Source organism: Myzus persicae, unplaced genomic scaffold, assembly GCF_001856785.1.
Source record: "Myzus persicae strain clone G006 unplaced genomic scaffold, MPER_G0061.0, whole genome shotgun sequence".
Taxonomy (NCBI): Eukaryota; Metazoa; Arthropoda; class Insecta; order Hemiptera; family Aphididae; genus Myzus; species Myzus persicae.
This window is the reverse complement of record NW_019104006.1, coordinates 117,195-144,091: the sequence shown is the minus strand read 5'-3', so window position 1 is coordinate 144,091 and position 26,897 is coordinate 117,195. Positions and strand designations below refer to the sequence as shown.

Below are 26,897 nucleotides of genomic sequence, written 5' to 3'. Positions count from 1 at the left end.
GTAAAAGTAGTATAATATAAGTATACCTACCACTAAATCCTACACTAAAAATCTTAGAGACAATCGTGACACATAATATTATTGCTATTGTGTTTTTTGATACATCCGTTTTAATTTTTCTTCGGATCTCCATTGTTTTATTTAAATATTAAATCGCAAGTGTGTGCCTATAATGGGATCTTATGTTACATCCTAAATATTAATTTATCTCTGATAAATGTCAATATTTTTTTTACATGTGAAAATAATATTTCTGATACTTGCTAGTGTATTATACATATGTTATACAACTGCAGCGTTTTCTAAGTTTCTATAATACAATTAATCAACATGGCATGTGCTTGTTGTGGTGAGGTATCAAAACAAAAAGGAGAACAGTTGGTAATAAATATTAACTGTAGCTCTGCGATAAAAGAGTAAGGTGTGGAGTATACTTCGTCATTGAGTAAGTCACTGTAATGTACGTGTTAAATTTGAATTAAATGATAAATAATTGGGTTCAAAAACGAATCTGTCAGCCTATATTACTACCTAAATGGCTAAGTATATTTTTTGATATCCCTATTTATATCGCTACTACTGTGAATTATTTTGCTATTAGTAATACAATAAGTTGAGATGTTGAATTAATTTATACCGAAAAGATAGCATTTTTATGTGTTTATATTATTAAAATGTATATTAATTATTATAATAGGATATATGTGTATTATATACGTAATAGTGATAATATTCATACTTGAATCAGGGCCGGCTTTACACAATTTTGTCGGGGGGGGGGGGTGTGAGATAAAGTATTGTCGACTCAAATTTAATTTATGCCGACTCAAAGTTTCTAAAAAAAAAATACGTGAAGTATAAAAATTCCTGGTTTTTCTGAAGTAAAATAGTTAAAACAAAAACAAAATATAGAACTAAAACATTTTAAACCATTTTATGCATAGTTAAAATATTTATTACTTGTATTTTATACAGATGTAAAGATACAATAGGCTGTCGGAACTATTCTAAGATCTAAAAAATAAGTCGTGTACGAATATAAATCAACCAGTTTTTGTCAATAACTCAAAAAATTAAGTAAAAAATAAAATTTTTTTTTAATTTAGCAGACGGCAGATGGCAGTACATCATATTATTTAACAAAATAGATTATATACGGGTACTTGAGATAGGGATTGCCGAATGCCGATTAGCGATGGCAATGATATGCCGACGGACTTAACGTTGTACAATGTACAAAAACAAATATATATTATAGTATTATAATACGGGTCCATACTCCTTCGCCGACAATATCAGTCGGCAGTATTTAGATTTCTAAATCGGTAAATTCTCAACTGCCGACTGTTGGGACCCGTTCCTAAATTTAATATATTATATATTTTTTTTTCAAAAAGTATAATTTCCAACGGACAACGGCTCCCTGAAATTGCCGACTGATAATTACAAAAAAATTTAACAGGGGGGGTGTGACGACGCACCATACCCCCATTGCCGCCGGCCCTGATTTGAATTAAACTGTAGATAGGGTGACGGGTTTGACGTGTGAATAGGTTCATGGTATAAATAAGCAATAGCATACAACTAACCTAAATGTTTTGAAAATTACATTGGGTTGATATATAGAATATTCATAGTATTCATAATCTCCGTAAAAAATTCAAATCCCCATTAAAAATATTTTTGATTTATTACAAAATAAATAAAATCGTTTTTCTTTATTTAAATATCTAATATAGTAATATCTAATGTTCCAAATTTGAACCTAGAATGTCTATAAAAAAATTGATTACTTTAGATTTGTAGGTTTCATTAACTACCTACGAGGAACTTTGTATTACATCTTCAAGCCTTACCTGTAAAAATTGAACAATTTATGAACTTTAATCTACAAAATAATTTGCCAATTTTGACCGAGGAAACGTTTTTTACTGATATTTATAGAAAAAATAACTAAAAAAAAATCGAAAAATTTGACACCAAAAAAAAAAACATTGATATACGTCATTGTGAATTCAATACAATCATCAATCTTCTAGGAATCTAAATTTATGGTTATCTTATAAAAATGTGAGTTTGAGTGAATGGTCGTTGCCTGTATAATCTGCTGCACGGTTTACCAAATAGTCCAAATCCACTTGATTTCATAATCGTTATCTATGTAGTTACCTATTCGAATAATTTCAAAATCGGACATTACATTAACGACGCGTCGAGAAGCGTCGAAGCGTTGCACGTTATTGTAGTCGGATATTAATTGCTCGTTAAAATTTTGCGAACCCGTGCCGTCAAAAGCGTCGCCGTGAGAATAATAATGAAAAAACTGGTTTCGTTATCCAAAGGATAATATTATTTATAAACGGCTCTTCTATAATACGACTCCGGATAGTTGCTCTTCTCGCGAACCGGTTGTCGGACGGAAGACTCTACGTCGTCTACGACTACATCTTCCTCGTATAGGTTAGGTACTTGCACTGCGCAGACACGGGCACGGCCGAGTGCAGTCGGACGGACGGCGGCGGACGTTCGCCTGCCGGTCATTTTTCCCTTAATCATCGGAGGCGATTATTATTATTGTTAATAATAATAATCACCGCGATCCGTCCAGGCCGTGAACACGTCATACTATATACATCATTATAATCTATACACATGGCGACGAAGAAAGAATAAGAGAAGAGAAAAAAATAAATAATAAGGATGTTCTGCATTTCGCGTTCTCGGCAGCTCCGCGCGCACACACACTATCTATTGACCAGCCGGTCGACACTGTACACAATGCGCAGTCGCGCAGATATTATAATTTATATTATACGTATACACATGAACTGCGCGTCCATCAAAATTATTATTATTATTTTATCGCAGGCCAGTTTTCTCTGAGCGCGTTGTTCTTGTTCGTATATATTATTTATTTTGATCCGACGACATAATCTCTTACATTATAATATATAGGTAGGCAGGCACCTATACCCATATTACGCGTTTCTGCGGCGAGTTTACATTCTTCATGCGGTCAAGGACTCGTCGTGTTTAAACGAGTAGATAAACGCGCACGCGTGTAATTCGGATGCGAAATCTCTGCGATGCGGACCTTTAATATTCTTTAGCCAATGTATAATAATATTATTATGAACCGATGCGTTTGTTTATGGTTGCACTCGGTCACACTGGTTTGAGCGCATCGCTGTGTCAAGCGACGGTGCTTTCAGAACACGACGAGTACCGGCTTTCTTTGCCTTTATGTGGTTAGGCTGGATTTATTATGTATCTGTGGTATAAATCATCAGTCATAACTTGCATTACCTATCAACCTACCGCCGCCTTCCATTTGCGTCGTGGTGTTTTTGAAAGCTTTCTCGCAAGAGTTATTCTAATGTCAACAAGTCTGTTATTTTTTGAACATAGGTAAATCCACTTTTATAATTATTCTATTTTTGTCGGGTACAATCCACCCGGTACCTGTCTTTTTATTTCTCCGATTTTATATTGTTTTCATATTTCTGGTCTGTATAGGTATCTTTAAATTTGGTCCATTTGGAGTACACCTTACCACTACCTACAAACCGTGGCACTGCTATACTTATCAAGTTAAAATAATTTATTTCGTCGATGGTATACTAAAAATGTAAATGTCATAAATTAAAATTCAAAAGAATTTTTACTTACTATTAAGACTAAATAAATTTCTTATGTGTGGGTAGGTACGTATGTCTATGGCTATTATATATAATATGTCTTTGTCTGATTGTCTGAACAAACATCGTGAGATATTTGAGTTATTGAAAAGTCTATACATGTCACGGGATAAATGTTAATTATTAAAGTGTAGTGTAACCACCGTATCTGCTTAATACTTATCGGTTTAAAGTTTAAACTGTGTAAATATAATATTTATAATTTATCACATCATTTTACTCACGAAGTTTCAAATATACATAAATGTTATAAATGTAATAATATATTATATAGGTATGATTATTAGTTGTAATAGATACATTTTTGATAATTTTATATAAGTACAGAATGATAATATGCAGTAAACAAATTATATTGGAATGAAATTTTTAGTTCGTAGGTAGTTTGCATTGAAAACAAATATGTAATAGGTATATTAAACTTAATTATACTAATCATTGAAAAAATGAATCCGTTGAGTTTTATTTAGATAATCAATAAATCTTATCAGACGTAAAAACGAGTTCCGGAAAAAGTAGTTTTGTAAATGATGAATAATATTACTCCTCGTAGGTTTGGCCGGTTTACAATATGAGCACAGACTTCAGGTCATATACCTTTTCCATTAAAATTTCAAGTTCTTACTTAGTGTAAATATCTTTGGATATTGCAAAACTATTTACGTATGGTATTATTTTGTATAGACAATTTGTATTTTATATTATAATTCGAATGGTAAATATTTTTATTCAATAGACATTTTATTAATGTAAATCTTTCGAATACGAATACAAATACTTGTATTTACCTAATCTCTCAATACATTATAATAATATAAGAAGCCAATGAATTATTGTTATTTATGTGATTCTACTCGTGAGAAAAGCTTCAACAATAATAGTTTAAACGTATAGATTCCTGTTAGGTGTAGATCGAGTGCTGAGTCTACACTGTACGGCTGTACACTATTATAATATTAAAGTAGTATGAATATACAATTTTAGTTTTCATACCAATACTTGATTACATTTCATAAATTAATACTTAATACCTATACTAGAATATATTCATAAATTGTTATTTTGTTTTAATTCAAAACCATAAACGTATATGCTTGAAATGAACCCTAAATTGTAATAATTTTCTAAACATGGTATACTTTTTGAAATATTTTGGTTAATTTTGTGATTTTGTTGATAGACATTTCAAACTTAAATTTTTGCGAAATTGGATATTCAAACAAAAAATAATGACTAGTTATTTTATTGTAATTCAAAAAAAAAAAATATTTTTTTAATGATCTAAACAAAACATCGGCGACAACGGCCATTAGTTGTTGTTGTTTATTAATTACAATTTATTTTCTCTTATGTACATTTTTAATTATAATATTTTTAATTAAATCGAACAATTCAGATTTTCTTTAAAAAGTTAAAATTTGGAAGGTGGTGTCTGAGTTCAGTCCGAGTACTGAGTGAAGGGTGTTGGGGATGTTGAGTTTGTCGAGTTCATCTGTGTACTTGAGGCATTCTTTGAGGATATGGTTGACTGATAGTTCGGTACTGTAGGTATAGACGGTATAGTACACATAGGTTTTTCATTATTTGCCATGAGCCATGTGGTATCCACGAGTTAGTTGATCAAGAATATTATTCGTAGTTACTTGAAACTTTTTGACATTACGTTTATTATATTAATTATATATTTTATATATATTATTAGATCTGATGATATTTTCAAAATATTGTTCAACCTACTGTATTAGTATTACTAATATAAAATATCTCTAGATATATAGGTTGGCGGGTCGTCTCCACTTCTTTAATATTTTTCTGTATACTAGGGGATATATAATATTATATAGGTATAATATTGCATTCAAATTTAACACATCTATTACTGTGATCTACCCAATAACAGTATGCACTCCATACCTACCATACACCAGAACAACTGCCCCAGTTTTGACCATTACATTTTCGTCACACTATAACAAAATGTCATTCATAATATTATATACGTTTCAAAATAAATAAGAATTTGGTTTGGTATCAATTTCTAAATAAACGAAGCCACGCAAATACAATAGTACATGGTTATCAGTTTTCATTATAATATCGATAACAGTATATTATAATATTATATTTGTACAGACATACCGTATGAAACGTATACTTAGTTATTGAGTTATTTATTAATTTTTTTACAATTATTTATAAAATTATTTTTACGTTTAAAGAGAGTTAAAGCTGAGATATTATTTTCTAACAAACGGTTACTAGCATTATTTGTGTACAATAATGGAGTCCCTCATATTTTCTAAAATAAGTTTATTTTGAAAATAATTCAATATGATTAATTTCCATTTTCAGTTTGGAGTGTTTAGTAGAGCTATTACGTTATGAGAGATTACAATTTGAAAAAAAATACGACTCAAATATAAATAACAAGTTACAACCATACTATCACTTTACACGTGCAGCATGAAAAATGTGTTGGGTCGATCACGATTTTATTTTCAATTCGCTTAACACAATATTGTTTTTTTTTAAAATATTAATTAGGTATTTTGAATGGGTTATATAGGCATTGATTGATTTTTTAGAAAACTATTTGTTTGTTGAAAACACGATGGCTATGTGCCTATACCTATACGTATGTAATATACTAATACGTATTATATTCTATAATCGACGTTATTGTTATAATAAAATATGATTGAGTTATGTTGTCGTGATTCAACCATACGATTGCAGTGATCGAATATATTCGGCAACAATTTACTATGGCAAGGTAGTATACCAATACCATAGGTACATCGTTCTTACTATGAGGTAACACACCGCATTACCCATCATTAATGGTCGTCACCGGGGCAATTTTTCCGTGTACAATACAAATTTGGCCGGTACGTATATATACAAATACAGCTATGGGTATTACATATTTATGGTTGTTTTTTTTTATTATTCTCTAACGCATTTCTAACGTTTGAGTACATACACGGTACACACGTTATTCTATATCGCTTCTCTTATTCTCTTTCTCTACCCTCTCCCCCACACTGACTCTCTCTCTCTATAGGTAATCGGGCCGGAGCTGAGGAGCAAGGGCGAAGTATGTCAACACCGTGTAAACGGGGCGTGGGTCCTCGTCTTGTATGTGCGTGATGTGTGTGTGTGTGTGTGTGTGTGTGTGTGTGTGTGTGTGTGCGCGCGAGCAGGTATAAATGTATAATGCGCGTATAAGTAGATATAGGTGGTATAAGATATTATGTACCTATTATATATATAAATAATTTAATATTATACAACATCAGCTGTTTGGCTCTCCTGGCCGGTACTACCACCGCTGGCGGCGGCGCGGCGGCGGCAAACTGGTTTTCAATCCGTCTCTGTTTTTGTTTTCCCTTCGGCGCGCCAACGAACACTGAGCGTCGTGACTCTGAGCAGTGCTACGTCGAGTTTGGTGTTTGAAAGTTTGTCGTAGTATTGTGGCGCGCGCCGGACGTACAGTTGTTTTTTAAGGGTTTTTTTCCTTTACTCCGTTTTAAATTATACGACGTCGTTTTCCGGCAAACGAGCCGGTGACATAATGTGAACCCTGCGGATCTGCTCGGCGGCAAGCAGATCACGAGGATACCTTATCACCCGGGCCAACGCTATATTGCCGCCGAACCTGTTTGGACTTGAACGACACAAGGATTTGGTAGGTACATTGTTAAAAGTGTATAATAATAATATTTATTTAACTTCAAATTTTCTTATCGTTTTCACGCTTAAAGTCACTCGTTATCCAAAATTGCAGTGCAATGTGCCGGCATCCGAGTCCTCGTTGTTACAATACTTGATTTTTATAATATTATTATGTTGAACGCGGTAAAATTGATAAGATTTTTTTAAAAGCATAAGTTTCATTGTAGGAATCTATTGGAAAGCAAGTGGGTTTTTAGAATTAAAAAAAAATTAATTATTAAAATTTATAGTTGGCTTAGGTATTGATATTTAAAATTAAAATCACACCTTAAATTTTCAAGTTTAACACTATGAACTTTATCATTATCAGATTAAACGTGTACTAAATTAGTTTCGATGGTAAAGTACTACAATTTAAACGAAATAATCTTAGGATATGATGAATTCATTTAATATAATTAAAAATTGTAAACTGTAGTATACATCTCGAAAAACATTTGCAATCATTTAAATTCTAATTCAGTTTTTAATTTCTTATACCCAAGTCCATTTTTTGCTTTAATAGTTAATTGAAACGTTATTTTCAAATTTTAAATATAAATTCGAAATATTTTGCGTTTTTTTATAATGTTCGTAAAATGTGAATCAATGATTATATGTAGGTATAATTGTATTTTTAGAAATTTAGACTTATGGGAGTTCTTCTAAGGAATATTTAAAATTTTAAACAAATGTTAGGTTTCTATTACACGTCTTATTTTTATTTAGCTGACTCCGACCGTCATACTCAACATACGCGATACATACATAACAGTCGTACCTACTAGTTATTACACTATATTATTATAAATGCCTTTTATCGTTCAAGTATATATTATTATTGTATTAACCCAACCGGTTATCCATAAATAACGAAACCTTTTCGATGAAGAAAACAGATCAGAATGTATTCATGACGCTTAAACTATAAATGTGTATTAACATAAGCAACAGTAAAAACTATGCAAAATGTAAAGAACTAGTTATACCAAAACTTCATAAATTCTTTAACTAATAAACACATTATTTTTGAATCGAAATATTAACAAGTATAAGCTGATAGGTTATACCTACAAAAAGTGTGTAGTAGACTATTATATTACATTATTACAATGTATTATTTGTATGCCTGTAAATTTCAATTTGTAATCTAAAAATTTTAAATTCAAAATTAAATTATTTTTTTACCATTATAATACCTATATGTATCCAGAATATTATTTAAATTTTTAAATAAAAAAAAAATAACGATTAGTTATCATCTCTAATAGATTTTAAAACAAACAGCAGGTGTCAAGGTCCGTTGGGTATTGTTCGTATAATGTGTGATGTAAAAGAACAGTTGAGTCTAAATACACAATAATATATTCGCTGTGAATGCGTTTTGACGGTTAAAAAACGGACAAACTGGATAGGACACGTGTTCAAATTAACTACTTGCACGGTAAATTGTTTCCTGCAATTATTTTATTGTTATTATTTTTTCGTGTTCTCGTCGTGTCTCCAAACAACGCGGTTTGAGAAATGATTACGCTGACTCTTATAATATAATGCCATCATTGTTCCATGCCCGCGCATGAATAGCACACAACACCCACGTGTCTTTATAGTTTCCATAATAAAGTCGTACTATTATATTAGTGTTATTAGTGATTACTTATTAGTTATTACTATTTTATTTAAACCCTTTCCTATTGCGCAATTTGTATTCGAAGCATTTTTAACCTACCTAAATAAAATAGTAGGTTCCTACAATAATAATACGCATGCGTGCAAAAATTGAAATATAAACTTTGAATCTTGTCGTCTAGCATAAAAACGTAATAATATATTATATAGGAATCAACTAAAAAGAAAAAACCTTCTGTTATTATAGGTCTTAAACAAAACGCGAACTCCGCCGACCCGTGTCCGACTAGTACGTGTTTAAAAAAATGTTTTTTATTGACGGCAGTAAAAACTGATTACTTTGGTTCTTTTATGGGTTAAACATTTGTTTTTTTTTCGAGTAGGTTTATCACAACGCAGCAAATAGGTACTACGAACTCGTATTATAGTGGTATAATATTATAAAAATAGTCAACATAAAATGCGACTTCGCGAGTAGTTTTTGCTTTCCTCGAGAACGTTAATATATTATTAGTGTACACTTTTGCTGTTGAGAGAAATTTCGCCGAGTAATATGATATTTTAAATACGGTCTCTAAAATGTAAGCTAAATTTGACGTTATTTCGGTTTTGATCATGCTAAATATAGGTTAACGAGTTTTCTCCTATTTAATGGCTCGTGTATTAATCGTACATTCGTACCTTTATAAAAAAAATCTAGATGTTGTAAACATATTACATTAATATGATAATAACGCACGACCCTTTTGCTCTATATTATATATTATTTATACAATAAACATATATTATATAATATGATTATATCAATTATCAATATCATGTATTATTACACATAAAGTAATATAACACATTTAAAATTACATGTTACTAATGGTTTTTTTTTAGTTTCATACGTATTGTGATCAATAATTCATTAGGTATGAATTATATCTATCGTAATTTAAAAATTTCAAATAAACTATTAAGCTGACATAAATACATATTATTACAATTATTTTGTAAACTAAAATAAAAATACTTTTTGTTAATACAATCTGTAAATTATAAAGAATCACAATACAAAAATGATGTAGTTAATCAATGTAATCAAATTAAGTTACAGTAATAAAATAAATTATGTTACTTATTCATCGTAATTATTATAAATGTAATAATGGCTAGCTTGGGATTGTTTAAAGTTTAAAACAAAATGTATACCTACCCATATTTTTTAATTAGTTGTTATTTTAATTTAGAATTCCTTTATCAAGGTACATTATGAATTTCTTGAAATCAACAATAGAGTGAAATTACATCGTATTAATTATAGGTACATTTTTTAAATTTTATATAAGTTATTTTCTGCAATTTATAGCTAATAATAGTAACCTGTAACTCTAACCTTATTATTCATTAATAAGTAATAAACTACTTAGGTACTTTTTCAGTATAGGGTTCATGTAAATACCTTAAATATTTAACAATACTCTGTTTGTAACAAATTCAATACTATTATGTATTCTTCAAAAAAATAATTGATAATAGATTGTAAAAAGTAACTTAATACTATTTTTAATGTTTGAAAAAATGGAGTTGGGTTTTACATTTTTTTTTAAATATTTAATTAGTAAAAACTAAATTCAAAATATTATAAGGAAAAAAATATAAATAAGTAAACAAACTGTTTTTAGATTATTTGTCAATGCTTCAGTGAAGTTAAAAAATAATGAGTTGCATAAATTATTTGCGTATAAACGTAATAAAATAATGAATAAAATATAAGGCAAAAAAAAATTATTAAATACAATTTAAAATTATGCAGATTTCAAAGTATACGACTGATTCTTATTCTATTTTAATAATTCAACATATATTATTAAAATATTAAACATATTGATAGTGTTTGACATTGAAAAAAATAAACAGTTGTAATGCAATCTTTGTGTCTTTCTATCGATAGCATTGGCATTTAATTAATTGGATAATTCAATAATACGAAATAAGTATAAATATTTAGTACAACACAGCAAATTACAATATGAGTAATACTAATAAATAAATCGGTAGGTACTTAAATAATGAATTCTTTTTTCAAACGATGAAAATGAAAACTTGAGTTCATATTCCACTAGAAGATTTTATATCTACGAAACATCGTATATTTTGTTCTCATTTATTGACTATTCACGATTGTTGTATCTTAAACTCATACTAAGAACGAAAAAGAAAATAGTTTTAACATTGCCATTTGTCGACAAATTCAAATATTGAAGGTGTGAGGCTATCATGGATGGTGCTCGACTAGGAATATAATAGATACTTCAGAAACTGAAAAATCGAAAGCCGTTGAAGTAAAATATTATAATGTAGTAAAACTATAAAAGAATCAACGATTATCATGTGGTTTAAAAAATAGTAAAACTTTGAATGTATCACTCTGTATAGCTTGTATAGGTATAATATAATATTAATATAATGATATATATAAAATATGCTTTGCCGTAATGAGAAGGGAAGTATAAGTATCTATTCGAATTGTTTTATCTAAATTACGTTCTCGGATCTCAATTATATATTAATAAGGTATGGTTTTTAGTAACAGTTTATATAATTTAGGATAACTGCTGAAATATTTATCCATTTCACTAAAAATAATGATAATTTTATGGAGTTATATAGCTCAATAATAACTGTAGGATACCATTTTTAAAATAAATTTTGTTACGTAGGTAATAAAGTAATTTATAGCTGTACAGCTAAAATCGCTTTGATGAAATAACAGTTTAAGTCTTAGATAATTACTAATTACCATGTTAAGTTCGAAGTAAACATCTCAAGGACATTTAAGGGAAAGGGTAGTTATTTCTTGACAAAATAACTTATGCAATTCTGGACTAAATATTATTGAAGGAATATTAAATTACAATATTTAGATATAAATATATAGTCCTTGAGAATAAACAGTAAAAAATAAAAATAAAAATAGTGAAACTTTAGGTAATTGCATAAAAGTATAAAAAAAACATTAAATGATAATGTTTTAATTATATGGCATTCATTCAAATGAAAACAATATGTTTCGTATTGGTTAGTTTTATTTAATAAAAAAAATACACACACACACACATATTTATATATATATAATATATAATATATAGCATATACGGTATACACGAACAATCATGAACAATAGCATAACTTACATGTATCTATATTTTATTTATGCTCAATATGCTTACCTTTTTTTTGTTTTTTTAAGTTGTAAATGTATATCGCTGTATCATAATATTGAAAATCAACAAATCTAAGTAAATACAAATGTGATTTTTATAGGTATACAATATACATACATACAGTATTCAATCATGTTATTAAAATATTACATTTACATATTATAAACCTAAAACATATATAGTAATTACTAATTTGGTGCAAAATGCAAACATAATCACAACGAAAAAATCGGTGATTTGATTTAGAAAAATTGCTAAATGTTTTTATCACAAAAAAAAAAATTATAATAAATTTAAACAAAATAAATAAGTTACTATTTACAAATATTTTATTAAACTACAGATCAGATAACATCTAATCGACTTTACATGGGTTTTAATAATTTGTTGAAACCTAACACGTCATAATCTATGCACACTGCAGGTTGCAACAGAAAAAACTGACGGATACAATAATATTTTAATATTTTGTCCTGATTAATATTTAAATTTTTAAAAATTAGTTTATAGTTATAATATTCAAAATAGAAAATAGAAAATATTTATTTGAACACTAATTATTACTTATTACACGGAGCTAGTTAATTCCATTTGTTAGTTCTTATTTCTGAATGTTACACCCTACGGTATATAGAAATGGAATAGAAAAACGACCATTTTTCTGTACATACTTACTTATTACATAATATTATGATTTAAGATGCGTAGGACGGAGATGCGTTAACATTATACACCGAGTCGAACAATTACTCGGTAAAGCAGGTCGCGCACGCTATAATATTATTATAATTATTATTATTGTTCGTGTCCCTATGGGGTTATAAGTAAATAGGTACCTTTAATATTATAATATACCTTTCTTAAATCTTACTGCCGATGTAGGACTATTATTGTCTGTGATGTACCTACGTATAATATAGATCCAACAAGGCAACAAACCAGTTTCTATCTCCGGATTCCCCGGGACTGCAAATCGAATTTCTTTTTTATATATTTTATCTTTACACAATTTGACCTTTATTTATTTATTTTTTTTTAGTCTCGGCGGCGGAGACATGGAGGCAGCCGACATCATACCCGTTCTTCAAGAACGCGTTGCCACCTTACCTGGAGGCCGAGATCTGGACGGACGGCCGTTGGTCGTGGTCGTCGTACAGCCGTGGATCAACGGTCATTTGGACACGGCGCTAAGATACTATTCGTCTCTATACAGGTACCTAAACACACAGCATTGTTGTCTGCACATAGACTTTATATTATATTCGTTCGTGAAGTATACGAAGATTGACCAAAGTACGTCATACTATATTATTTATACAGGGTGGAAGGTGATTATAGCCGAACGTATATTTTTGGGTTTTCTCATTTAACCAACATGCAGGCAAGTCCCAGTGGGCAATCTTGTACGAAATAAATGTGTAATATAATATTGTCATGTTGTACGCTGCAGTTGATTAAAAAAATATTGTATTAATATAATTTAGCTAATTTATTTCAAATAGAAATGTTTTAAAAGGTAAACAAACACTTATTTTTAAATAATTTTTCTTTTTTACAATTTATTCTGTCAAGAAGCCATGCTATTTTAAGGCATATCCTACGGAGCCCATAAAAAGGTTAATCTGCTTCCTTCTACGTTGGTATAATATACCGCCCATAGACATTATATGAAATACGAATAAGGCAGATAGGATGTACTGCGCACCTGAGGGCTGCGGAGACAGCTGGTATTGGCTAATCCTCTCGCTTTTTTCGCTCGCGAAGAGACAGCGAGAAGTGTATTATTATTATAAATTTAAAATTTATAGTTAATGCTCGCGACATCCTAATAGCGATTCTTAAAACTTAAAAGAGTTCAGTTAAAAACAATTTTATGAGTATTCCCAACCATTTTTCACAGATTTCTCCCTGTCGTGAAGTTTTTAATAATATGGCTTCGGGAAACTTAGTAATAACTAACTGAAACTACCAAACAAATTTAAAAATTACTTCATTTAACTATTAAAGTATCATATTACTCGTACATTACGTAAATGCGATTTATGATCAATAGTTTTTTACTGTATAAGTTTTACTAGATCGGGACATTGGGTATGTCTATATACTGACGTGCACAATAACTAACATATTTTTCTTTATTGAAAAAATATTTACTCTAAAAGTAGAAACAATTCAACCAGATTAATTTTTATTGAAGTGTTGCTTCTTAACGTAATATTATAAATATTTTAATTATTTATTGATGTGTTTATTTAATTATATATAAACGAACACTTAATGTTATAGGTTATAGCATATAAACTAAGTGAGGTTTTATTATTATCTTAATTTTTGAAGATTGCCCATATTAAATGTCGTGTTTATTTTATTTATTTCATACAAACCAAGCTAAAAATATACAAAATATTTACTGAATGCGTATTTCTAATGTTTGTACAATACAAATGCTAATTTTTGAATAATTTAATTTACTTACAAACGACAACCTCATTGTCGAGAGAAAGTTGCTCAGTTTTATGGCGACAGTTACACTTGAACAATATACACCACACTGCGGGTAAAGGTCACATACTTCCGTAGCGTGTTTGGTGTATAATATATTATTATTAGTTATTAGTTATTAGTTATTACCTATGCAATCTGCTCATTGTAATGATCACTGTCCATGTTACGATTTATCGTGTACACACCAATGTCTTATGAATACATAAAATAATTTAAAAACTGACGAGTGGTAGGTATAGGTACCTACTACCTAATCATAACATGCTCTCAGTTTTTGGATATAATGTGCTATTGTGTTTAAACCTCTACCCCACACTGAATTAACATAAGCATTACTATCATTGACTATTGAGTTTAGATAATATTATAAATATCAATATACTCAATGATACTATGTAGTCATTGTAAAGTGTAGGTATTTTAACCCAAACTATACATAAAATAGTCGTAAAAAAAAATTATATTCGGGTTTATGAATTTCTTTCGGACACTCCTCTAGTCCTCTGATTAATATTTAAAAGCCACATATTCATTCATGAGTACCTATATGGAAATAATTTGAAAGGAAATATATTATAGTAAAAATATAATAAGCAGATATCATAAATTAATATGTAAAATTTAACTGAATTTGGACATAAATCAATAATCGATTAAATAATAAATGGGTTATCAAGTGGTACGTTTGTTGAAGTGTAATAAATTATTAATTATTATAATGTATTGTACCTACATTAATTTTAAATGGTTTTATCATAATAGATAGTTATACCATAACATATATAATATAATAATTATAAGGTTTGACAGTAATTTCAATTGTTCAAATGTATTAGAACGTTTAACAATTCAGTTATTTAATTTATAATATAACTGTCAGACTGCCTACCTATAATGATACACGTAACAGTATTACTATTAACGCAGAATTAAAATAAAGAGCGCTAATATTATGTTAGATTACAGTTATTTTAGAATATGATTAAAGGGGAAAAATTTTTTTAAACTCAAGTCATAGATTAAACAATAAGAAACAGAGTTTATATGAAAAGTAAAAAATACTTGTTCTATATAATTTACGACTATTAAAAATAAAAATATAAGAGTAGGTAGGTACCTACTGAAAAAATAGCTGATATAGCAGAAGATTGAGATAGATACTCTATGCCTAAGACACTTAAACTTTTTTTGTTAAGGTTAATAGTATACTATGGGCCATGGCCACTAAATAACTCTCCACAGAATTATAATTATAAATTGAGTTAAATCATTTTTTGTAAAGGTTGGTGAATCATTTTTAGTCCTTGGCGAGACGGCCACATTTTTCTCTGTAATGCGTGTAGTTGGGTACTTATGTTCCTTGAAAAATCACTATACTTTTTACCTTAAAAAGGGAGTAGTTTTGACGACTGTAATTTCTGTTTTAGTAACTATAACACAACAACAAAGCATTAAAAACAAAAATAATGTAGGTATGAAATTTGAACGAAATTGTATATTGATATTGATTGTTGATGTATAATACAATAAATTATACAAATCTTATACTTTCAATCATTTTAAATGCTAACAATTAATTTCCATCACAAAATGTATCATAGATACATAATCTTATGAACATTGCACTTGGTATTATATCAATACACAAATTTTGTTAAGTTTTTCACCTTGTTTAGACGTTGACAGAATAAATCAATTAAAAACACACTAACAACAATAAAAAAATATGTAATAACAAACATAATAGTATAGATATCTGCATCATCAATATTTTTACTTGATATTCCAGCATCATTCTTTAAAACTACGACGATACTCTGAATAATTTAATGGTTAAAATGTGCTCAGAACCTGTCTTGCTGAATTGAAAAAAATAATAAATAAATCTATAGGTTATTTAAAGAGTCTGTTGACCTACAATAAAAATGACGGTAGCCCACCTGGCGAGAAAACAACAAACAATTCTTAGCTCTTATTGTATTAAATTTTTACAATTTAAATCATGGATATAATAGTTTTTTTTTTAAAGCTTTGATACTGTTTTTGTTTTAATTATTATGTATGAAATAACCTTACATAATGGTATTATAATTTTCAAATCAACGACGCACCTTTAAGAAAAAAATTAATTTAATTTTAAAATACTACCGTTTGAAAGTGTTTATTAAAATAATTAATTTTCTCAAATAGAGGTTTTAATTTTTGTTTCTTTAGAACAATGTAACGTAATAAGTATAAATCGTAATATACAAATTTGAAAACAACTTTGTTATTTTTTGTTGTGTAGTTTATTTGTTTAAACATAATAGGACTTGGTGCTTGTAAGTTATAACGCGTTTAATGCATTAGGTGTTTGAAGTATAGTAATACAACATCAAACTATACTTCAAATAATAAAGCATACGAGTCCAAGTTGAAAACAACGTCAGCATTTTAAATTTCTAATAAAATAATAAAAAACTAATGTATACGTAAACAAAATAATTAATTATAATACAGGCTTCACAGTTAACTATTATATAAAAATTAAAGATATTAATTAAATTGCATTACCCAACGAAAAAAAATCTAAATGTTTCTAAAAATCTAAATGTGGACATATAATATTTTTGTCGCCAGATTTATCTGTAAAAAGCCTATACGATTGATACTCGTAATCAAATTATTATCGTTCTTACATAAGTATAATTTAATTACAGTCCAGAAACGAGACAGACGGGGTTGTGCGTTATTCTCGATGCTCAGCGAAGTACATGGAAGACAACCAAGAGTGTCATGCATAAGGTGTTTGAAATATTGGACGTGAATATCGGAGCAATGTTAATTGTGAGGTTGGATGTGTTTTGGGACAAACAACGTGTAGACAATTGCACAAAGTCTAGGACTGAAGGCGAGGTTTGTGTAAAAAATAATTTATCTAGTTCCCTTAGTATAGTACTTAAATATATGGCCTGTGTCGTAGTCTATTATTAATTAATAAACACTTGCCTTTTTCCGTAGCCAATTTTCGTGCCATTGTCTAGAATCCACAAGTACGTGTCGCAAGATCAGTTACCCGCTGATCTGGGAGGATCTTGGACTTATAACCACGAGCAATGGATACACAATCGTGTGGTAAGTAGATACCAGAAACTCGTAAAGGTGGTTTCGGTGCATGTTTTACAAAAATTAAAATTTAGAAAAAGCTTGTTTTGGAATTTAAGACTTGTAATTTGGTCACAACAAAACAACATTTTTGACTAAAAAAACAAACTATATTGTTTGCGATATTCATTTTTAAACTTTTTAAAGTTTTTTAGATTTTGTAATTTAATTTTAATTTTCAGGACACATTTTAAGTTTTATATTTTTTTTATATTTTTCGTCCAGAATATAATTTTCTGAGAATTTCGTTGTATAAGAACATACATTATAATAATGACCTAACTAAATTATAAGATGATTATTTTGTTCGTGACACATTTCTAAAACACGAATTTCCAAAAAACTCCCATTAAGTGCATTTTATTATTATTATTATTTTTTTGTTTATATATCCTACTATGTTTAACCGCGTTTGGCTCATCTGTTTTCTTATAAAGAGAGTCGAAGAGTTCATCAAAAGCTCGGAGATCGCCGTGTCTGATATGGAGAAACTCCGACAGCACTTGACCAATAATCAGGATTTGCTCAAGCACAGCACAGCCGACATCGTGCTGACCGTGTCCGGTGAAAAGTTTAACATCGTCATCGATCACGTGAAAAAGGTATCTCAATCCGGCCAGGCGGTATGTCAGCGGATCGACAAAATGTACGCGGATCAGGGGCAACCGTTTCCACAGGACGTTTTGGACACCAAAGAAGCGCTCGACCGGTATATGAGGATCGTCCACGATAAAATGATGGTGGTCGTCGACTGTTGGAACGGCGTACAAAAAAAAGTCGACAGTATTAAGGTATTTTTTTAAGTGATTGTTTTTTTTTTTATTTGATACTATGTGTACTATGTTTGTGTATCTGTTGCCTGTTAGTGAGACCCATCTTTGATATTTTGTGTATTCCTATAGGAAATGCGATACTTGGAACAAGGCATAAAACACGTCGTCAATTGGATTCTCGGGCCGGGTGAAGAGATGTTGAACGGCAAACAACAAGTAGGCTACGATATTGTCTCGGCGGAAGAGTACAAGAGAAATCATGAAGCTTTCGAACTTCAGTGCCGGGTAATTTATATCATATTATATTATATTTTATTATACCTACAGGGAAGTGGTCATATTCCTATATCTGGCTTTAGTAGTAATTATAGCGTGCAATTAATGTTTAATATTTATTAACAGGATACATATGGACATTATGCTGAACTACTCCACAAAATAAATAACCTCCCTAATTCCAACTCCCAGTGCTACAAAGACCTATTGGCACAACGGGATTTCATGGATTTCGTGTGCCGAAGTTTTGCTACACGGTTAGAAAGAAGAAGAAATTTACTAATAACGTCAGCTCGATTTTTCCGATTGGTTGCAGAGGTATTGTGTATAATATATAATATTATTATAAACAATATTTTTATTTTTAAAATTCTGTTCGTCATACTAAATAATTGAACCCAAACTTGTTTAGTATTTTCAAACTACAAGTGACGTTTACGAAACTTTGGTAATGGGTACTGACATTGAAGCCTTAGAATCAGCTGACAATACTTTAATACAGTTAAAACAACAACAAGAGAATATTGGTAACTAAACATTATAAAGTTTTGACATAGACTTATTGTTTTTGAATTGAATTTCTCATGCATTATATTATTATGTATTGTTTAGAACAAATCGAAAGAGATTTGGTAAAAGAAGGCGAAAAATTATCTGACATGCTATCGATGCCAGTTAAAAACGCCATGGGAGTCGTGTTAAACGTCGACTACGAAGCGGACATCGTAAACGTATCTGAAATATTAGAAATGACTAAGGCCAGGTGCCAACTGTTTTGTGATAGTGTGGAACTGCAGCGATTGACGTTGCAACAGGTTTCTTATGTATTAAACTATGAAACAGACGCTTCACAAGTAAGTCTTATAATACTGATTATATAGGTAGCTTATACCAGTTATGGTGTATCAAATTATAGATATTCAGTGCAACTAGCAATCGTGTATTGTAAATCAATTTTTATGGGAGTAACAAACTTGTAGTATAACTGTTTTCAGCTATCTGCGAGCACTTATTGTATGCAGCATTAATCAGAAAAATTAGATTTAGCACGGCTTATAGTTTTTTTTTTTGTTATCGTCATATTAGTTGATACAAATCAATTATTTGTATTTTGTAATAATTATAAACATATTATTACTATTTACTACATTGTTCTATTCGATCATTTGTAGGCAATCCAATGGTTAGAAGACTTATATCACGTTCTGCTTAAATCTCATTATCACGTAGGATCTAACGCGGAAGAAATTCAAGCTCAAAAAGAAGAACACCAAGCGTTCCAAGAAACCGCAAAAGTAATTATCGACAAAAAACTACACTGTTCGAATCTCGATTGACTAATATTTTATCGGTTTCATTCGTTCAGGGCACGTACGATTACGGTTGCCAATTGCTTAACGCAGCTCTATCCCTACGACAATCCTGTAAATTGACCGAAACGAGAAATTCTACACTCGCCAACAGCCTATGGCAGTCTTGGAAACAACTTGACGATATCAGCCAAGAGCAATTGACGCGGTTACGGGTGTCTACCGTTTACCACAGAAACGTAGATAAGGTAAGAAAAAAGTCAAAAATAAATGTGATGGATGGATTAATGTTAATAAAATATTGTCGTGCTTACACAGTATACGATTTGGGGCTATACACGTCGTATTACCTCGTTACAGTGTTGATTGAATCGTTATTGTGATTTGTGATTATTATTGCATACCTATATTTATATAGTACTGCGGACAACTCAGAGAGTTAATGGAAACCGTGCAAACCATTCAGGACGAGAACAACAACAACACCAGTAAACACAAAGGTCGATTGCGCAAGTGTCTGGTGTCGCGGGAGAAAATCCTGTTGGAAGTCGGCCGGTCCGTTCGTCTCGGGCGCATGCTCAAAACTAGACTTCGCGAGCCTCTTTGCGTTCAACAAAAGTAAAAAAATAAATAAATAATAAGAAAAAGCAACACACATGCGTTTAATGTGTATATATTTCGCTGTTTGTCATACAATATCTGACGATTATGCATTTATATGTCGTTTTCAGGAACGAAGATGTACGGTACCTCAACGAGAGCGCGGTTGATTCGGTTTGTCAGAAACTGTCCGTGGTCACCGAACTAGCCGAACAGTTGGATTTCACCCTATCTGGATTGGCTCAGAGTACGGTTACGCACGTGCTAGACGATTCCAGTGGCAACGTTACACAGGTGGGCTTATAAATATTTATGAATTTATCCTGTGATACTGCAGTATAATATAAGTATATAACCTATCCATTGGCACGAATGCGTATTAGAGTGGGTATAGATACAAACCACTACCACACCCCTGACGTCATAGATCTATCACGAGACGATAAATCTGCAATCTCATACATTCACGAATAGTTACATTATAAGACCCCGAGCAAAGTTCAGTCTACTCTGAGGACATCATAGCAGTGCATAAACAGTAATAGGCTTTTAGATAAAACAAATGTAGTACCTATAACTTTATTGTTTGTTTTTTTATTCTTTAAATGTAGTTTTTGAACTATATAAATAGACTCAATAAGACTTCCCAAACAAATTTAGACCTTTTTTATACATTATTCTATTATTGTAAGGAATCGTATAATGTGTAGTTTTAATTCTTCGTTGATAAATAACTTATGAACGATTGTAAAAATATCCGATGGTCATAATGATTGCTTTATGAATCATGATATTAAATAATAATTAACACGTGAATCTGTTGGTGCTGCAGGAGTGGTACGTGAATCTAAACAAATTTCCTGACAGAAATAAGGACTGCGTGACAGTGGCGACGAAAATGGAAGAGAACATCCACTGCGGTAGTAGCCGTTCGGACGCCGAAGACTTTGTGACGGCTTCTGACTGTACCGGTACGCCGCCCTCCAGGTCATCTTCGTCGTACCACACACCGTCCGAAGGCGAAGCTACTTCCAATTCGCCATGGTGGGAACTCGAAACCATTATCGATGCTGAAACGACGATGGACAGTTCCAAGTGTATGCAGCTAACGGATGAATCTCAACAGGTACAAAATTTAACTTTTTTTAAAAATGTTTGTTTTGATGGTTATGGAAGGGTTTTTTCAAATAATCGTTTAACCTTGATCGATTTAATCGACTAATGTTTTTTATTTCATAATCTTAAGCGGAATACTATTCTAAAAACGTGAACAAAAAACCTAAGTATCGATTATTGAATAAAATATATACAAAATATATGTATTTTTCCAATAAGCATTGAAAGTTTAAATCGGATCATGAACTTTAACTTTGGATATTTCACTCCGTTGAACGCTCATTTAAATTTTAAAGCACAGGGTCATTTATGCGGAATTAGATAATGATTATAAAAAACAAAAAGGCTTAAAGAATAATTAAGCAACACTCAATTATCAACAATATATTTCGTATAATAACTTAACGTTATAACAAATTACTGTCACATAGCCCATGGTTTGAAATATGATTTATTCCTAAGAAATTGAAAATATCAAATTTTGGTTTTACTATTTTTTTTTGTTACTTTCTAATAACTTCTCCTTTATCCTGGTCGAAAATTAATACGAATGTACTAATTATTCAAATTTACATTTTATAGGATATCGACTTGAAAATCGAACTGGAAGAAAATGAGTCAGAATCGGCGAATACCAGCGATCTGCAGCTGAGTACCGACAACGTTGCAGCTACAGAGAAGAGTCTGCCGATTTTGGACGAACAAGTCAACAGCGACGCAATAGACGAAGGAATTATTATTGTACAAAGTCCGGAATATGAACAGGAAACCAATAACAACGATTGTACCTTTTACAAGCAGAATTTAGCCAAACAAGCATTAGCCGGAGTGTTTTAAAGTACCTATTTAAAAACCTTGTAATTATTTATGTTTTAATTTTATATCTATAACGCACTTCTGCACCAACAAGACTGGTTCACGAGACAAGTGTCTTATTTTTAATTATGTTTAAGAAGCAATATTATTATTATTTTATATTTTTTTCTGTTATTAATTTATTACATTTAAAAAATTAAATTATTATATCACCAAAATGTGTCAATTGTCAATACCTACCTATGTAGAAACTGGTATACACCTACTGTAATAGTCAAAAATTGTAGCTTATTGTTTATTTTAATTTTTGTCAATTGATTAATCTTTAGTTTTATTTTTTGTAAGCATTTGTATTTATTATCATTATTATTATTTCAATAAATTAAATGCCTGTTGAATTAATTATTAATATTATTTATTACTACCATACAGCAGTTACAATGGAAAATTGGAAGTACATTCATTCAAATACTTTTTCGTCGATCGTACATATTATACTTCTTGTCTTTTGACGAAAACATCATTTCAGAATTTTGAGCCAAATGTTATTTTGTAAATTTACCAACAACCAACCATAATCATTAAATAGGAAACACTCGTGTAGTGTTGTATTGAAAATCCTTATTAATTATCAGTTTTATTAAAGTTTTCATAGGGAATATAATATTATTTTTTTCTGTAACTAATGGGCTATGCCCTTTTCACTTAGCTGGCTTACACCCGTTTTTAACTCTTATAAATTTTAATATACTGGCATTTGTCTTTAATATCTGGAATTATTGTAACCTGTATTTCTCTTAATACTTCTTATTTTCATCTATTTTACGTAGTTTATTATCCTCATTAGAATGAATCAATCATTTTCTGCTTATTTTAAATACCTGATTTTTGTAAATAAAAATGGAAAAACATTGCTCAATTTGTTCGAAAAACATCTAACTAGAATATTGATATTTGCTATTATTTATGAAAAAAGTAACATATATATATATATATATGTAATTAAAACATTTATTTACCCTCCGGCCTTCTTATAGCTATTGGCCATAATATAATATTTATATACAAGCAGCCAGGTAGGTACCTATTATAGGTACACCTACTTATTCACCTTTAAAAATGTTAATTTTATTAATTATAATAGCGAATTGACATTTGCCATAGGTAGTTCATTAGTATCTAAGTATTAATACATCAACTGTTGTAGTATTTGCAGTGTAATAAAGTATCTGCTTTATTCTTAAATATTTTTGTGGTTTGTTACTACACATAGGCTACAAGGCTATATTATTACGTAGGTAGGTATACAATATTGGTATAAATACTTTCAATACTTTTGTACCTGTTTGAATTACAATATTTTGGTGTCTATTATATACAATTTTATTGGTTTATTTTTATTTTTGTTGACTTGTTAAGTAGATTAACACCTTTTTTGTGAGGGTGAAGTCATACATCCTGGACAACTGGTAAACTGGCAACTGTGAACTGTCACAGATTGTAATTTGTAATTATTGAAAAAGGAATAGGTTCTTGATGTAAAGTATAAACGACCGCAGCAGTCTCTTGCGGTCGAGTATAGATACTCGCAGTTACTAAAGCGGCGGAGTAGATGGAGCAAGTATCACCGCACTATCAATCGACGGTCTTTGATTACAGTTGTACCGTAGTTCGTCGATAAGAAGATAACACGTCCTCAATTTGGGGGTTATGTTGTTATCGTTATTATACTTGCTTACTATAACTGATTATTATTATTTTTCGAAAGTCCGAAGACACGTCGTCCGGTTTTCGTGGTCCATTTGCAGCTAGTGTTCCAACCGCTTGAAAAAATGGTGCTCGACTTGGACTTGTTCCGGACAGAAAAGGGTGGCAACCCGGACCAGATTCGTGAGAACCAAAAGAAACGTTTCAAAGACCCGAGTTTGGTGGACAAAGTTGTCGAAGCCGACGGCAAGTGGCGGCAGCTGCGTTTCAAAGCGGACAATCTAAACAAGTTAAAAAACCTTTGCAGCAAAACAATCGGTGAGAAAATTAAATCTAAGGAACCTCAGCCCAAAGATGGTGGTGACGTTGCGTCCGATTTCGTTTTGGACACAATCACAGTTGACGTTTTGAAACCGTTGTCAGTGGAACAAATCAAAAAAGTGCGAGTACTCATCGACAATGCGTTGACCCAAAACGACAAAGACCTGCTTGACATAGAGAAAACGCGAAACGATTCTTTCAAAGAAATCAGTAATTTTGTGCATGAATCGGTTCCGTTAAGCAATGATGAAGAAGAAAACGCTGTTGTTGCCACTGTTGGCGATTGTTCGGTTAAGAAGAAGTACTCTCATATAGATCTAATTCACATGATCGACGGTGTAGATGCTGATTCAGGAACCACGGTATCGGGCACCCGAGGATATTATCTCAAAGGCCCAGCTGTGTTTTTACAATCGGCACTTGTCCAAGAAGCCTTGCGCCGATGGGATGACAAAGGATACAAACCATTGTATACACCGTTTTTCATGCGAAAAGAAATTATGCAAGAAGTTGCTCAACTTGCTCAGTTTGATGAAGAACTATACAAGGTAATTGGCAAAGGTAGTGAAAAAGTTGGTGATCATAATTTAGATGAAAAATATTTGATTGCCACTTCTGAACAACCAATAGCAGCACTTCATCGTGATCAATGGTTACCTGAAGCTAGTTTTCCCATTCGCTATCTTGGAGTATCGACGTGTTTCCGACAAGAAGTTGGATCTCATGGAAGGGACACAAGAGGAATATTCAGAGTACATCAATTCGAAAAAGTTGAACAATTTGTTTTAACTTCCCCTTTTGACAATCAATCTTGGATTTTATTTGATGAAATGATTAATAATTCAAGACAGTTTTATGATGAATTAGGCATTGCTTACAGAGTTGTTAACATTGTATCTGGTGCATTGAATCATGCTGCAGCCAAGAAACTAGACTTGGAAGCATGGTTTCCTGGATCTGGAGCATTCCGTGAATTGGTGTCTTGCAGTAATTGTTTGGATTATCAATCAAGAAGATTACTAGTACGATATGGTCAAACAAAAAAAATGAATGAAAAAGTTGATTATGTGCATATGTTAAATGCTACTGCATGTGCTACAACTAGAGTAATCTGTGCTATTTTGGAGACGTATCAGACCGAAACAGGAATCAAAGTGCCAGAAATATTGAAGAAATATTTGCCAACCAGATATCAAGATGAGATTCCATTTGTGAAATCGGCACCCATTGATGAAGAAGATACAAAGAAACAAAAAAAACAGAAAGAGGGAATGAAAAATAAAAAATAAATTTTTTTTTAAATTGTTCAACATTTCATGTATCAATAAAAATGTTTAATATTTAATTTTACTTGAATGGGTAAATAAATTAATATGCTATTACATCATAAATTATCCTATTTAAGGCTTATGACTGGTACTAAGCTAAACAACTTATGTATAGCTTAAATATGTATTATTTTGTACTTTTTACATGCATACAGTTCTATTAAATAATTTGTGATTTGTATTAGGTCTAAGATTTAGATAAAAGTTGAATTTAATTAATAGATCTTATATAGATAAAGTAATATAACAATTTGAGGAATCTATATTGGTATGAGATTGTTATGATATTATTGCTTGTACTGCACAATAATATTGTAATTAAAAATAAATAATTTTATATACACTAATTAATTATAAACTTTTTTCATTTATTAATGTAATTATTAATCATGAGTTATTAGCGGCACATAGGTCATAGGTATTGTTTACCTCTAATATTACATAAAAGTTATAATATTAAAGACTTTTTTACAGTTTATTTTATTTGTGGTTCTTATTGAACGTAGTGTTATGTTATTAATGTTAAACCTGACTATATGATTTCAAGCTGGCCGGAGACATTAAATTATAACGTTAATAATAAATCAATGTCCAAGAATAACAATTTAAACTCCCACATAAACAATGTAAGGATGTAAAGATCTAAATTTAATCCAAGTATCACTATTTACCATGTGTTCTCATTTAAGTCATGCTTCAGAATTCTGTCACTGATGCTTGGTAATTAGTAATTACTAACAACTATATT

General features: G+C 30.5%; 2 protein-coding genes across 3 annotated transcripts; both read left to right on the top strand.

Annotated features, from left to right (window-relative positions):
• The first annotated feature begins 7,101 nt into the window (after positions 1-7,101).
• LOC111037511 (SEC14 domain and spectrin repeat-containing protein 1-B) lies at positions 7,102-23,134 on the top strand. Of its 2 annotated transcripts, none has more exons than XM_022320134.1 (15): positions 7,102-7,386; positions 13,293-13,466; positions 17,458-17,653; positions 17,759-17,872; positions 18,340-18,693; positions 18,805-18,960; positions 19,078-19,269; positions 19,364-19,478; positions 19,564-19,805; positions 20,124-20,246; positions 20,318-20,509; positions 20,680-20,879; positions 20,993-21,155; positions 21,694-21,987; positions 22,560-23,134. In XM_022320134.1, exons 2-15 carry the CDS (start codon positions 13,309-13,311, stop codon positions 22,812-22,814), a joined length of 2,754 nt encoding a protein of 917 aa, XP_022175826.1. In that variant the 5' UTR covers positions 7,102-7,386; positions 13,293-13,308; the 3' UTR covers positions 22,815-23,134. The 2 variants fall into 2 exon arrangements, with proteins under 2 accessions (XP_022175826.1, XP_022175827.1); XM_022320135.1 differs by having other exon boundaries at positions 7,102-7,390.
• Positions 23,135-24,523: 1,389 nt separating this feature from the next.
• Positions 24,524-26,500, top strand: LOC111037512 (serine--tRNA ligase, cytoplasmic). The gene has a single exon (XM_022320136.1). The coding sequence runs from the start codon at positions 24,626-24,628 to the stop codon at positions 26,108-26,110; it is 1,485 nt and encodes a 494-aa protein (XP_022175828.1). The 5' UTR covers positions 24,524-24,625; the 3' UTR covers positions 26,111-26,500.
• Positions 26,501-26,897: the final 397 nt, after the last annotated feature.